Genomic DNA, 15,468 nt, shown 5'->3' on the forward strand with positions numbered 1-15,468 from the left:
TCTTGTCCAACTGTTAAAAAACGACCAACACATATCATGACAAATCGTTTTGCCATATGAAATTTTATTATTCAATAGTTCTCTCAAAACTGAATTGTCATAAACCTTGTATTTTTGATGATTTTTTTTAACGCAAATGGGACGGTGATTCATGTGTGACAGGAGGACTGGGATTGTAGCATACATCCGGTCCAAAGTGATATATAATACTATCTAGTCTTTTCATATTTATTTCATCACACAAGTTAATTTATCTAACGCGATTATGTCAACATTATTTCAAATTTTAATTCCGAACCCAGAAATGGGACCTATATAGATCATTTTTGTTTCAATAATACAATGCAACAAATGCAATTGCTGAAATACGCATTAATACTGCATGGCCCATGACGACGATAAGATTTTCTCTATGATGTTTTGGATTATAGTTTAAATTGGCCTGTTTATCTAAACAAGTATGGAGCTATCAAATACTATATTGATAAAAAACATCCGTCAGGCTTTACTGGATTCTCTCATAGATACAGATATTTGTTTTGGAAGTTTAGCTGTAAAGTTCTAGTTGCAAACGGGATGTCTTTTCCTAGTTTTTATGGTGATATTATTTGTGAAACTCTTGGAGTTCCAAAGAGTTGTCGGATTGACGCTGTTTTAATGATCTTTATGTGTTGTCGTTGTCGGTGCTGGTATTAATTTTGCTTTTAGTGGAATAGGACAAACTTAGGTGTGTGGCTGTACAATTAATAACACTTTCGATCATACATCCTGTCGATACTATATGTTTGACATTGTACAAGGCCATATTTTCTCAACTGCCTATAACGTCTTTAATTTGAAGCGTGCTGATATACATTTTCTAAAATTGAGAATGGAAACGGAGAATGTGTCAAAGAGACAACAACCTGACCAAAGAGCAGAAAACAGCCCAAGGCCACCAATAGGTCTTAAACACAGCGAGAACATCCCGCACCCAGAGTCGGGCATTCGCTGGCCCCTAAACAATAATGTATACTAACTAGTTCAGCGAAAATGGACGTCGCACTAAACTCCGAAACATATAAATGAACCAAAATAAAACAAAAAACATACAAGACTAACAAAGGCTCTACTAGAGATTCCTGACTTGGGACAGGCGCAAAAATGCGGTGGGGTTAAACATGTTTTGTGAGATCTCAACCCTCCCCCATACCTCTAGCCAATGTGGAATAAACAAACACACAGCAATACGCACAGTAAAACTCTGTTTAAAAGAAGACCGAGTCCGATGTTAGAATAGGTAACAGAAGAAACTTAGCAAAATGACAATGATCATCATAAATTAACAAAGGACTACTAGCAGTAACTGACATCCCAGCTCCAGACCTCAGTTAAACTAATCGAAAGATTATGTCCTCATCATTTGAAAATCAAGCACAATCCCTCCCGTAAGGGGTTTAGTATCATACCATCATAAAAAATACGAGAAGAACATAACCCGTAATATGCCAACAATTGGTTTTAGAATAAATGTGTTCATTCCCGATGCAAAGACCCTATGAGTGAATCAATATTAATTCCAAAAAAAAAATGCCATCTTTAATGACCTGACAACAGTATCGTAACTATATCCCTTCTGAATAAGTCTGTTCAAATGTTTGGTCAGCTTTTGGTGTGAATAACAACATTTTTGTGCTTTGTTTATTACCATACAAGATGGGATGTGAAATACCTGAACGTATTAGACGTTGATTTATTATACTTACGAATGATGTCCTTGTACCGATGATAAAATCTGGTATCTGCATGTCGATTTATTATACTTACGAATGATGTTCTTGTACCGATTATAAAATCTGGTATCTGCATGTCGATTTATTATACTTACGAATGATGTTCTTGAACCGATGATAAAATCTGGTATCTGCATGTCAATTTATTATACTTACGAATGATGTCCTTGTACCGATGATAAAATCTAGTATCTGCATGTCGATTTATTATACTTACGAATGATGTCCTTGTACCGATGATAAAATCTGGTATCTGCATGTCAATTTATTATACTTACGAATGATGTCCTTGTACCGATGATAAAATCTAGTATCTGCATGTTGATGTATTATACTTACGAATGATGTCCTTGTACCGATTATAAAATCTGGTATCTGCATGTCAATTTATTATACTTACGAATGATGTCCTTGTACCGATTATAAAATCTGGTATCTGCATGTCGATTTATTATACTTACGAATGATGTCCTTGTACCGATTATAAAATCTGGTATCTGCATGTCGATTTATTATACTTACGAATGATGTCCTTGTACCGATTATAAAATCTAGTATCTGCATGTCGATTTATTATACTTACGAATGATGTTCTTGTACCGATTATAAAATCTAGTATCTGCATGTCGATTTATTATACTTACGAATGATGTCCTTGTACCGATGATAAAATCTGGTATCTGCATGTCGATTTATTATACTTACGAATGATGTCCTTGTACCGATGATAAAATCTGGTATCTGCATGTCGATTTATTATACTTACGAATGATGTTCTTGTACCGATTATAAAATCTAGTATCTGCATGTCGATTTATTATACTTACGAATGATGTTCTTGTACCGATGATAAATCTGGTATCTGCATGTCGATTTATTATACTTACGAATGATGTTCTTGTACCGATTATAAAATATAGTATCTGCATGTCGATTCATTATACTTACGAATGATGTTCTTGTACCGATTATAAAATCTAGTATCTGCATGTCAATTTATTATACTTACGAATGATGTCCTTGTACCGATGATAAAATCTGGTATCTGCATGTCAATCTATTATACTTACGAATGATGTCCTTGTACCGATGATAAAATCTGGTATCTGCATGTCGATTTATTATACTTACGAATGATGTTCTTGTACCGATTATAAAATCTAGTATCTGCATGTCGATTTATTATACTTACGAATGATGTTCTTGTACCGATTATAAAATCTAGTATCTGCATGTCGATTTATTATACTTACGAATGATGTTCTTGTACCGATTATGAAATCTAGTAAATGTTTTGACAAGTGTCGAAAACGCCGGTGTAATAATTTTTCAGTAATACAGAGGTTTCTTTCGTTAAAATCAAATTCGTTATTTAAAACACGAGCGAATCGAACAAGTTGTGATATATAAACACCATAAGATGGTGCCAAGGGAACGTCATTACTAAAATATATAAGGTTTATTTATAAGTTGGAATTGTCTTCGAACAGCTTTCAGTAACTGCGAGTACTCTTAAATCAGTTACTTGTGTATTTTTTTGTTAGGGTTTTTAGTATGCTCATAGCCGATCTTATGAGCTAAAACTTTTTCAACTGATTTGTATAGTTTGTTCTTGTTTTGTGCTGGTACACCACTGTCTCAGGTTAGACAGTTGATTCCTCACAAATATATTCATCCCCAATGCATTCTGTTTGCCTGTCCTAAATTTGGAGCTTGTAATTCAGTGTTTCCGTTGCTGTCTGTCTTTGCTTTGTTGTTTTTGGTCGTTTCAAGCCTTTGAAAGCTGACTTTATGGTATAGGTTTGTTTCCTCATTGATGAAGGTCATGCAGTGTCGTAAAGTTGTTTACATCATCGTCCTTTGGTCTCCGATTGGTTGTGTTTTTTTTTACAATCATGCAACATCCCTTTAAGCTGACCTGATGCGAAGGGTCAAATAAGCTATTCTCGTCACTTGATGCTAGTTGTCCGTTAACTTTTACAAAACTATTCTCTATCCATAGTGGTTTTCAAGGTACTAGTAATGAACAAAAACATTTCACCCCTATTTTCTATTTCTAACCATGTCGGCCATTTGGTTGGAAGGAAGGGTCGTTCGACACATTTTTTAAATAAGATACCCCAATGATGATTGTGGCCGTTAGTTTAAATTTGACCCTGTGCATTGTATCAGAGGAGAAGATTTTTGTCAAAAGTTGACGGACGCCAAGTAATTGGGAAAACTCACACTAGCCTTTTGAGTCAGATAAGATTTCGCAACGCTTTTATCAGTTACGACGAGTAAGTCAGTGAAGATAGATCTGAATTTTTTTCAGGGTAGTTTAAGGAAATGTCTGTACCAAGTCAGGAAAATGACAGTTGTGTTCCATTCGTTTGATGTATTTGAGCTTTTGATTTTGCCATTTGATAGGGGACTTTCCGATTTGAATTTTCCTTGGAGTTATTTTTGTTATTTTACTTTTTACACTTTAAGTGAATAAAAAATGATTTTTAACAGTTTTTTTTTTTTTATTTTGAGTACAATCTAATTGACTCTAGGTACCTCTTTGAACCATAATGACCGAAAAATGTATACTCGAATTCTAATTTTGTGGATTCTTGAGGGTATCATCAGTCCGGCTCCTGTTTCGGACACTTCTGTATCAGATATAATATTTAAAATCTAAAGGATTTTTTTGCAACGAAAATCTTACAAAACAACAACAACCTAACGACAAAAACAAAATATAAGTGACATCTAAAGGTCAACATATGTAGCTTTCGACAGTAAACGAGGGTTTTTACCATGATATGTCAAGCTCTAAATCGCCAAGATGCAATTGTAAATAAATTTAACAGAGATTATATCTTATATAGACAATATATATTTTTACAAACCTTGTCAGGCAAGGTACATAAACATCATAGTACAATTATTATCATAATGTTAGTATGCGAGAAGAAACGTTTACAATGAAAACACACAATAACTCATAATGATATATGACTTCGACAGACACGCCAATATTTGGCTACAATAACCTTATAATCACTCAGTCCTTCGACAGCAAATGTCGGTCAGTGGAACGTATAGGCTTTATTGAGATCAGCTTATAGATTTTGGTTTATGTATGCTAGATATTTTAAACACAAATAAAAAAAAGAAAAATTAAAGACATTAATATTCCATGATATAACACAGTCGACTAGACCTGTCTCTAGTGGAAATATTCAGTTAAGATGAGAATTATATGCAGTGTTCGAGATCTCTTGTTTTCAATACTTGACATGATCAATTGTTGAATATTGGTTGACTCAGATAACACATCAACTCTTCATTACTCAGTCTCTTGGTTCTTGAATTGTTCATTCAAAACATTCATAGTTTTACAATCATATCCTTCTTATCTAACCGTGTGTTTCAATGCATCTATTTCCATTTCTTTCATCCTAATTTTCATCAACCATCAATGGCTCCTTTGTAGACTCTGTAAATATAGAAAACACTCCTGTCATGCCTGTGCTGATGTTCACTAAACGCATATATGAACTGACAAACATATAACCTATAAATCTATAACAAACAGAGCAAAGACATTATGAACAAAACACACAACATATGGGATGAACATAACATACATTCAAATGCTGAAGACATGATATTTCGATCAGTTTAAATTAATTGAGGTCTGGAGCTGACATGTCAGTAACTGCTAGTAGTCCTTTGTTAATTTATGTTGATCATTGTCATTTTGCTTAGTTTCTTCTTTTACCTATTCTAATATCGGACTCGGACTTTTTTCAAACAGAGTTTTACTCTGCGTATTACTGTGTATTTGTTTATTCCACATTGGCTAGAGGTAGAGGGGAAGGTTGAGATCTCACAAAACATGTTTAACCCCACCGCATGTATGCCCTGTCCCAAGTCAGCAACCTATAGCCTTTGTTAATCTTGTGTGTTTTTGTCAATTTTGGTTCATTTATATGTTTCGGAGTTTAGAGTGGCATCCATTCCGCTGAACTTGTATACAATATTGTTTAGGGCCAGCTGAAGCCTGCCTCCGGATGCGGGATTTTCTCGCTGCGTTGAAGACCCATTGGTGGCCCTTGGCCCTTGGCTGTTTTCTGTTATTTGGTCGGGTTGTTGTCTCATTCCCTGTTTCCATTCTCAATTCTTTTTATTTGAAACAAACTTTTTAAGGTATATGACTCTTATAAGATTATATATAAAGGAATAAAAAATAACGTATTGTTCTGCAAGAAAAAAAATCGAATACTTCTATAAGACTATAAAAGGTAAAAAAGAACATTTTGTTTTGCCAAAAAAAGAAAAAAAAAGAAATACTACTTATGTATAAATTAAATTGAGAAGATGTGGTATTATGATTGCCAATGAAACAACTTTCCACCAGAGACCAAATGACAAAGTAAGCAAGTAAAATTCACCTTACAGTCTTCAACAATAAGCATATCCCAAAACACAAAGCAAGATTTAAAATGGCACGACATGATAAATGTAAGACAATTCAAAGGAGAAACCCAATAGTTTATGTACAAAACAATAAACGAAAAACGAAAATGAAATACAGCAACAAACGACATCCACAAAGACTATATATAAATGGGTTTAAAAAGGGGGAGAAAAGTTCTAATGATGATCAGAATGATTATGGTAGATCACCGGATCAGTTTGTGTCCTTAGGATGCTATCTGACTGTCATGTATATGGAAGGGAATATCCGCCATAATTATACATTTCTTAATTTGTAAAATGCAATTTCATAATTTGTAACATGCAATTTCTTAATTTGTAAAATGTAACTTTCTTAATTTGTAGCATGTATTTTCTACATCCGTTACATGAAATTCTACATTTCTTGATTTGTGAAACGTTACTTCTTAATGTGAAAATGCAATTTCTTAAACTGCAAGTTAAAAATCAACAAGTTACAAATCAAGAAGTTTTACAAATCCAGAATGTAATAGTGCCACAATATTCCGCACGATGTCGCTGTGGATCTATGTAAAATCGTACCTTAGCAAACTCGTACCCAATATTTACCAACTCGTACTTCTACCAACTCGTACTTTTACCAACTCGTACCCAATATTTTATTATTTATACTCAATAAAATTTTCATGTTATTTTGTATAAAAACAAAAAAGTACAACTTTATTTATTGGTATTCTGATGCAATTTGTTTTCAAATCAGAAATATTTAAAGTAAATCATTCGTCTTTAGTAGTAAGTGATTTCGTGAAATTGTTTGAACGATAACAATATTATTTTGAAACCCCCTATTTGTAAACTATACATCAAAACATATATTAACTAACTAGAAAAATCTTCTTGAACACATGTTCAACGTAAACATCAGTAAAAAATATCCTTCTCACTTATTCTATGGAGCATTTTTGTTTACTGATTTTAGCGTTGAACATGTGTTCAAGAAGATCTGCTAGTTAGTTTTTATATGAAGGCATTTCGAATCTTTCTGAACCGATAAAGGCAACACGGGCATTAAAAATAGTCCCCAAAAAATAGATATAATCGTCTGGTAAGTTTAAATTATCTAAGCTAGTAAACATCGTTTCAACAAAAAATACAGATATATCATGTCCAAGCAAAATGTCAATGAAATCCGGAGACAGCAATCTTTTCTTCAGCCCACAAACATTTAAGAAACAAAACTTTAAACTATCTTTGTTCAATTTATATTCACTATTTACAGTTCAATTGCTGGTCAAATTCTTTTTAGATATAGGCCTCTTGCACCAACCCCCTATATGCCAGAAGTTAGTGGAGCATTTGAGTTCGGTGGACGAGGGGACGGTCCTTGTCGCTATCTTTTGCTAGATGGGGTAGCAATAGAGTAAGACCTTTTTGTGGTCGTGTCATGATTTCTTGACGAAGAGCTGGTACGCTCTGTTCTAGATTCGTCTAATATAGTGCCATGAATATAGAGCTGATTGTCTATCTTTACATATTTCGGATTTGAAAACAAATTTCATCAGATTACCAACAAATAAAGTTGTACTTGATTGTATTTATATGTTTCTATATTATATAAAAGAACATAGCAACTTTAATGCATACAAATAATGAAATATTGGGTACGAGTTGGTAGAAATATGAGTTGGTTGAGTACGAGTTGGCTAAGGTACGAGTTGACATGGATCAACAGCGACATCGTGTGGAATATCGTGGAACTATTTTATTCTTGATTTGTAAAACTTCTTGATATGTAAAACTTCTTGATTAATTTTGTAACTTGTTGATTTGTAACTTGTAGTTAATCTTGTGAAACGGAACTTCTTATTGGCTGGCAGTGATAACAATTACACTGACACATTGTCCCAAAACGTGACTCAAACAAATAAATTGCATTTCACAAATTAAGAAATGTAGAGTTTCATGTAACGAACGAAGAAAATACGTTAAAAAATTATGAAATTGCCTTTACACATTAAGAAGTTACACTTCACAAATCAAGAAATGTAGAAATTCGTGTAACGGATGTAGAAAATACACGCTACAAATTAAGGAATAACATTTTACAAATTAAGAAATTGCATGTTACAAATTTAGGAATTACATTTAACAAATTAAGATATGAATAATTATGGCGGATATTCCCTTCCATACATGTATCCATATTTCTTATTATTGATGTTATTATATAGTTTCGCTTTATCATGAATGGAATGTAAAAGAAATAACTCACTTGTATCTTTTTCCACTGGTGATGCTTCAGGTTTGAACCATATTATTCTTCTTGTGTAGTCTATATAGAGTACCACTCCAATTCCAATGAAAACTAATAAACCAACAATACTTCCCGTCACTATGGCAGCTATAGCTTCTATGCTTCTGAAGTGTTGAGATTTGTGAAATTTAAAAGTATCATTAAAACATACCATTTTATACACTCTTTTCGTGCTAAAAATAAACTTTCTTTGTGTGCTCTAACCAATTAGTCTATCATACGAATGTACGGGATTGGTATATGGTGTAAAGTATTTGTTTCAGGTTTATTAACATCTAGAAATACTCGCGTCGATCATTACGTTTTTATGAGATCCATTTATCCTACTACGTCGTGAGAACATACAATTAGACCAATAATGAAAATACTAAACTTATAGAAAATGGTTAGGTTCGACCATTTGGTATACAAAATAAATTTGCACAAAAGCGAAAATAAATTTTCGTCGCGCAAAAAGAATAAGCGAGAATCACAAGAGGTGAAAATCCGTACGGTGACCTATATAGTCATTGGCAATCATACAGCATCATGGCTTCTTAATTTTATATTCCGTCAGAAAAAAATCCTCCTGCTTCTCCCCCTGAATTTCAAATGATTGTGCCCTTCTAATCTCCATATTAAACTTATATTTCAATATTAACATACAAACTTTTGTCAGCTGGTTGTCGTCTTTCATCTCGGAAATACTTGTAGTATGTATCCTTTACACAACAAACGAAACCTCCATAACTCCCACAGCAGCCTGTGGTGCAATAGTGGTGGGCAAACCTTTCTCTGTTGCTGTCCATATAGGTATACGTACATACTTCTCCAGCAAACGTATATTTAAATAGTATTAAATCTGTAATATGAAATGTTTTCGAATTCAATACGAATAAAAAATAGTCGGTGGACAGGGTAGGGAGTAAACGGACTGTAAACCACTAGGCAATGTCGGTTGTAGCACTTCTGTGTGACATGAATTATTATTGATATGGTCAAAATTATAAAATATTTTTTTACGAAACGTTGAATTTCTCGAAATAATAAGAATTTTCTACCCTAGGAATAGATTACCTTAGCTATAGTTGGCAAAACCTTTCGGAACTTTGGGTCCTCTATGCTCAACTTCGTACTTTATTTTTGCCTTTCTAATTTTTACATTCGAGCGTCACTGGTGAGTCTTTTGTAGGCGAAACGCGCATCTGGCGTACACAATTTTAAAGTAGTATCTGTGATGAATATACAATTTTTTTTATAAAGTGAATTGATTGAAGAGATTTACTTTATACACGTTCAATTTAAAAGACCTTTAACACTGTAGAACTCAAATCGTATTCAATCAAAATCATTCTGACAGCTATTAATTTTATCAAAATAGAATTATACTCTTTGCCTTAAAAGATCAAATCAAATACATTATGTCATTCCTGATTCAATAAGAGTTTTTGTATTGAGATTACTAGAATTTTTTTAAATAATAACATGATTAAGAACTATGTAATTTTGTAAGTTTGAGTACTGAATCGGGGTTATGCACAGGTCTACACTAAAATCGTCAAGTCCATTTTATATAAATTGCTATTGTGTACAACATTAAATCTAACTTCCCCTGGAGATAGAGACGACATAGCTCCTTGGATAAACACATCAAAATAATTGTCATACTAAGTTCATATACAAACAAAGAGAAGAAAGCCTAGGATTTGTCAACATCCAGAAAAATATAAAATTGCAGACAAAATTTACATTATTACAAGTAATAATTTTATAAAACGAAAGAAAAATATCCGAAAAAAAAATATATAGTTTTAGTGAATTTCAATTATTCCAGGTAAAAATTATACATACATTATTTAAAGAAAGTTTAGAGATGTACTTACCAAATAAAATATACGCAAAATGTCTTTCTAAAAGTTTGCAACCAGTCATGTTTTTAACCTTTAAGCATATCGCTATTTCTGGTTAACTGTACAATTTTTTAAATTAAAACGCATTGATCTCACGAATACAATTATAAATTCAATAAGACATTTAAACATATTTGTGTTTCTTTCATGTGTATTAAATACTGAAGCCTTATTGTCAAAATAGTATTAAAAGAATAAATAACTTATGAATTCAACGAGTCTCATTTGATTCGTTAGGGGTATATCAGTGTATCGCTTCTATCAAATTTGTCAAGACAAACTAAAAAATATTTACCACACGCAAAGTGACTCAGTCGGATAAAACACCTGATCAGATAAATCGTACCAGTTATCAGAAGTAAATCTCTGGAATATCGAACGAATTCAAAGGTAAAAGCAATGTAAATAAACGTAAAATACTATCTATACAAGAAATTCAAAAATCGGAAATCAGTTCAAATACGGAAATGCAGCAAATCATGGGTAAAAATATGTAAAATCAAACTACCATTTGCATACATCTAAACAAATATGCATTGTTGAACAAAAAACGAAAAAAAAGAAGAAAACAAACAAAAACAAACAAAAAAGAAAAAAAAACACACAAAACTAAACAAAACTGTGCGTAATGTATTATCTTAAGCCCTGCAGTTATAATACGTCTATATCAATGGTTTTAACCATTGACATTACACCATTGACACACAATGTCCCTCTGTTCATGCGATTATCACACAAACAGTTACTTCAAAAGACAACTTAGACAGATAGTTACAGCTGTTATCCTAATGCTAGCAAGTTAAAGGTTTGGTTGGCTTGCTTGCTTTGTTTGTATTCAAGTTTGCTCAAGCATTGTAATTAAGATTGACATCTGCAAACAATATAAGTAGGCGGAGTTAAAGCTGTATATAGGTAAATTTGATTATTTGATAATGTCCAATCAAATTTAAATATAATGTATACAAGCTTAACTCCGCCTTTTTATGTTTTTTTCAGATGTCAATCTTAATAACAATGCTTGAGCAAACATTAATACAAACAAAGCAAGCAAACCAAACCTTTATCTTGCTAGCATTAGGATAACAGCTGTACACGTTTTTCCCCGTTCTGATCCTGCCTTTTACATTATATGTTTATTAAAATTCAATAACTCATGATTATTTTTCTTTATACTTATTGGTATATAATTAAGTACGCTCATGGCAAAAATTTGTATAAGCCAATTTTCACAGAGAAAAAAAGCAAAAGCCTTAACAGAAGAGTAATAACAGCCTTTGGTCAGTTATGTCTGAGGTAAATATATAAACTAAGATTTAGTAGAATTACACAATTGATAAACTGGATATCCACACTCAAATTTGAATTATATACTAGTAGTACCGAAGCACTTGTTACTGGGCAGATGGAACCATTAAGGGACTAATAGCCCATTAGGAGCGGTGCCAATTTAGTGGAAGTAAACAAACTTGTGATAATATCGATTCCGTTCACATGACACGTGTCTCTTGAACAATCTTCATCAGGTACGCACGATCCATAAAAAGCCAAATAAAGATGAAACTTTGAGAGCGTAAACACCAAAGCCAACTTAGCTTACGATGTACTAAGAAAAAGGTTTTACTAAATTTGATTAAAATTTGAATTTTTACAGTACCAACTTTCCTTTTTAATTTTCAATACTATTAGGAAATTTACCGGAAAAGTATGCTTAAAATATGGCATTTATACGTTCTTCGTTTTCATATATTTCGGTATGAGCATTCCAGATACGATATTTCAACAAAAACGCTTTACATGCACGAAATTTATAAAGTGTTTTTTTTTTCTTTCATTTATTTAATAGCACTGTGTTGATTCCACTGCTGGTGGACTGTTAATTTCCGACGTTGTCATCAGTTAGTGTTTTGATACTGACATTGACTAGGGCTTCAACTCCTTCAGGTGTTGTTGACCCCTTAGATAAATTTGGCTACTCTTGTATATGTCCCTTTTTGGTTATATACAGTGTAGCTCCCAAAGTGTTCGGGTATCTATTAATCCTTTGCTTTCAAATGATCAGGTTTGAGTGTTCCTGGTGAAGGAAAAACTTAAGTAAAGCGCATCGAACGCACGAGTTATAATGTGTTATTTTCATTTTGTTTCTTTTCTCCTTTGAAGTGTTTCACTTTGTTATTCAAGAGCTTTTATAATAACTATACATACGGTACTATAGTTTCTTCATTGTTGATAGCCGTACGGTGACCATAAGCTTTTTACATCCTTGCTCTTTGGACTTTAATAAGTATTTGTCTCATAAGCAATCATGCCACATCTTTTTAGTTTTATACAGAAAAAAATAAGGAATACATACTCGTAGATATGCTGCTTACATCCACTTCATTGGAACGTTGGTGGATAGTTGTCTCATACCACATCTCCTTGTTTTTATATTTGTAGTTTTCAGTTATATAGGTATTTGTCTTGGTTTTTTTCGTCGTTTGTTTTTAGATGGCAACCAAGGTCACCAAAGAACTCAAAACAGATTCTTCTTCATTGATGAGGTAAACCCTCAAATCCCCCAAAATACATATCAATCTATAGTTCACACTTTTGTCACGACAGTTAAGGATAAATTACACCGTAGGAATAAGCTTATTTGGGTTGCCGATAAGAGTTAAGCAGGATGGCAAATTGTAATATAGTGTTAAAGCTGAGACAACAGTTCGTCCTAGTCAGTGTGTTGCTTATGGTACTCAAAATAGGAAACAGGTTTTTCAGTTTCATCAATTTCCAGAACAGTATGACACGTACTATTTCATACGCCCACTACCACGGGAAATGATATTGGTAATAATTGTTATTTGGGCGACAAAACAATCCCTTTCAAACTTCTGTTAGGTACTTCTTATCAAGTCTTCAAGTCTTGTCTATGATTAAATGAGAATAAGATCAACCATTTAGAAAGTCATAAAATACCTATTTAGTGGTATTCTTTCTATTTTTTATAGGTTAGATAAAGTACACTAAAACGACATAACACATATATCAATAACAAAACAATACACATGAAGAAAACAAGATTAAACTACACGAACCCCATCAAAAGCCGGGCTGAACTCATGTGCTCTGGAAGGTAAGCAGTCGCTGGATGTGTCATTGCTAATACAAATGTTTACTAAAATATATCATTGATTTACCATTATATGTTCTCCTTAAATTTACCTAATCAAAAACTTCAACGTGTTAATTATGCAGAAATTGCTGAGGGTGTGGTCAAATAACCTCCATGGACATGAGATATGTCAATGCTAAAACAACTACATATACCCAAATATATCATTGACTTGCCATCTGTGATTCCATTAAAATCACTTAGTCACTTACTTTAATAAGTGTTGAAGCCGATGTAGCCGAGAACAACATGTCTAAGTCTCGCTGCTGCGACTTTGTCGAAACAATACAATAATACATTTGTTTCAGTGCTATATATGGCTATATGATGTAGTCGGGCACAATTGGCAGCGGTACACTAAATAAAAAGACGTGTGCTTGATTTATCCAATTATGCCTGGATTGATTGATTGTCGGTTGTCCAGTTGCAAATTGATCATGCATGTTTAGGACGATTATGCAGGAACAATAGCAAAGCTACTGACAAATTGTATAAAAAGTGTCTTCAAATAAATTACAACTTTTGCTTAACACATATAACTATATGCCATAATGAAAATTTTTACTCACAGAACGTTTAAAATTGATCATCTGAACATAACATACCTGTGAAAAACAATACAATTATCCATGGCGCCTTTTTACCGTTCAACATTTTATCTCACTTCTTTGAAAAATGTAGTTTTATTTATTTCCGGAAAGCATTAAAAGAATACTTAAGGAAATTCCAAAACCGCATTTCCTGTATTCTAATTTATGAGATAAGGGCATTATGAGTGCTTTAAACTAATTTAGTTACCTTGCATTTTTTTGTGTAAATTAAAGAAAAAACTCGCCGTAAACTTAACTTTTTATAGATTTTAAGGTACAGGAAATTAGAAATACCAAATAATCAGGTTATAAATAATTTGAGGAAAATGATTTTGATCATATTCACTGTCAAGTGATATAAATGATATAATTGAATCAGTCTGTAAAAATAGATATACAATAAAAAAAAATCACGTCAATCCTTGAATCAGTTTTTTTTCAGCCTATGAGCCTGAAAGTTTTCAACAAAAACACGTGTTAAATTGTCAAAAACAATTCAAACACGAAATATTTTAACGCCTTTCTTATGTCCCTGCCCCGCCACTGATTTTATTTTTAATGGCTGCGATCTGTTAGCTTATTTTGCATTTATTATAGAATATTTACTATAAAAAATAAAATAATTAAAAAAAAACACACAAAAATATTTGGGAAAAGAAGGATCCATTCCTCAAGTGCCTGTGCTTTAAACCAGTCATGTTTTTGAGGCATATATCGAAAGTTATATCATTATTATGTAAATACTCAATTTAAATATTAAGGTGAATTTCACGGCTTTTGATCTTTATAGTATCCAATACACGAAATTTAATCTTTATACCTTATATTTAACAATTCATTGTTCATTTGTGTGTCGAATGTGAGTATTTAAAAATATCCTAGCTAACATGCTTAAGGAAATTATGAAATACCAAGATATTGTTTGAAAAATTGTAAAGATATATCACAGTACTATCATAATCTTCAAACTAGTCAGTTGTCACATGTTTGTCAAGTAGATACTTAAAGGTTATATCTAGCAAATAATATTTTGATCATTTATGTATACTGATAAGCCGTTGTACCAACAATGATATATGTTCATTTAAAATTGTACTACAAACAACAAGACACACTTAATTATTAAGCAAGAAAAGGAAGGTGAGCGAGAGAAGGAGAAAAAAAGGTGAGCGAGAGAAGGCGAAAAGAGGTTTCAAGGGGGCAATTTTGATAGGGAGCAAAATTTTGACCACAAGAGATTTTTGAAAATAAAAAATGAAAATGAAAGAAGACTCTAACTATTGAAAAATGTTTTTTTTTTTCTTGTCATTTTCCTTGTTAC

The 15,468-nt window shown here is 32.5% G+C and overlaps 2 protein-coding genes across 4 annotated transcripts in view; one reads left to right on the forward strand and one right to left on the reverse strand.

Annotated features, from left to right (window-relative positions):
- Positions 1-15,468, forward strand: part of LOC127729108 (TBC1 domain family member 25-like) — a 447,590-nt gene that overhangs the window by 392,442 nt on the left and 39,680 nt on the right. The gene's annotated exons all lie outside the window — the stretch shown is intronic.
- Positions 4,620-14,239, reverse strand: LOC127729372 (uncharacterized). 2 transcript variants are annotated; one of them, XM_052237186.1, is made up of 4 exons: positions 14,163-14,239; positions 9,163-9,358; positions 8,476-8,621; positions 4,620-5,238 (listed from the first exon to the last, which is right to left on the reverse strand). In XM_052237186.1, exons 1-4 carry the CDS (start codon positions 14,209-14,211, stop codon positions 5,201-5,203), a joined length of 429 nt encoding a protein of 142 aa, XP_052093146.1. In that variant the 5' UTR covers positions 14,212-14,239; the 3' UTR covers positions 4,620-5,200. The 2 variants fall into 2 exon arrangements, with proteins under 2 accessions (XP_052093146.1, XP_052093135.1); XM_052237175.1 differs by lacking the exon at positions 14,163-14,239 and adding an exon at positions 10,380-10,521.

Source organism: Mytilus californianus, unplaced genomic scaffold, assembly GCF_021869535.1.
Source record: "Mytilus californianus isolate M0D057914Y unplaced genomic scaffold, xbMytCali1.0.p SCAF_1, whole genome shotgun sequence".
Classification (NCBI taxonomy): domain Eukaryota; kingdom Metazoa; phylum Mollusca; class Bivalvia; order Mytilida; family Mytilidae; genus Mytilus; species Mytilus californianus.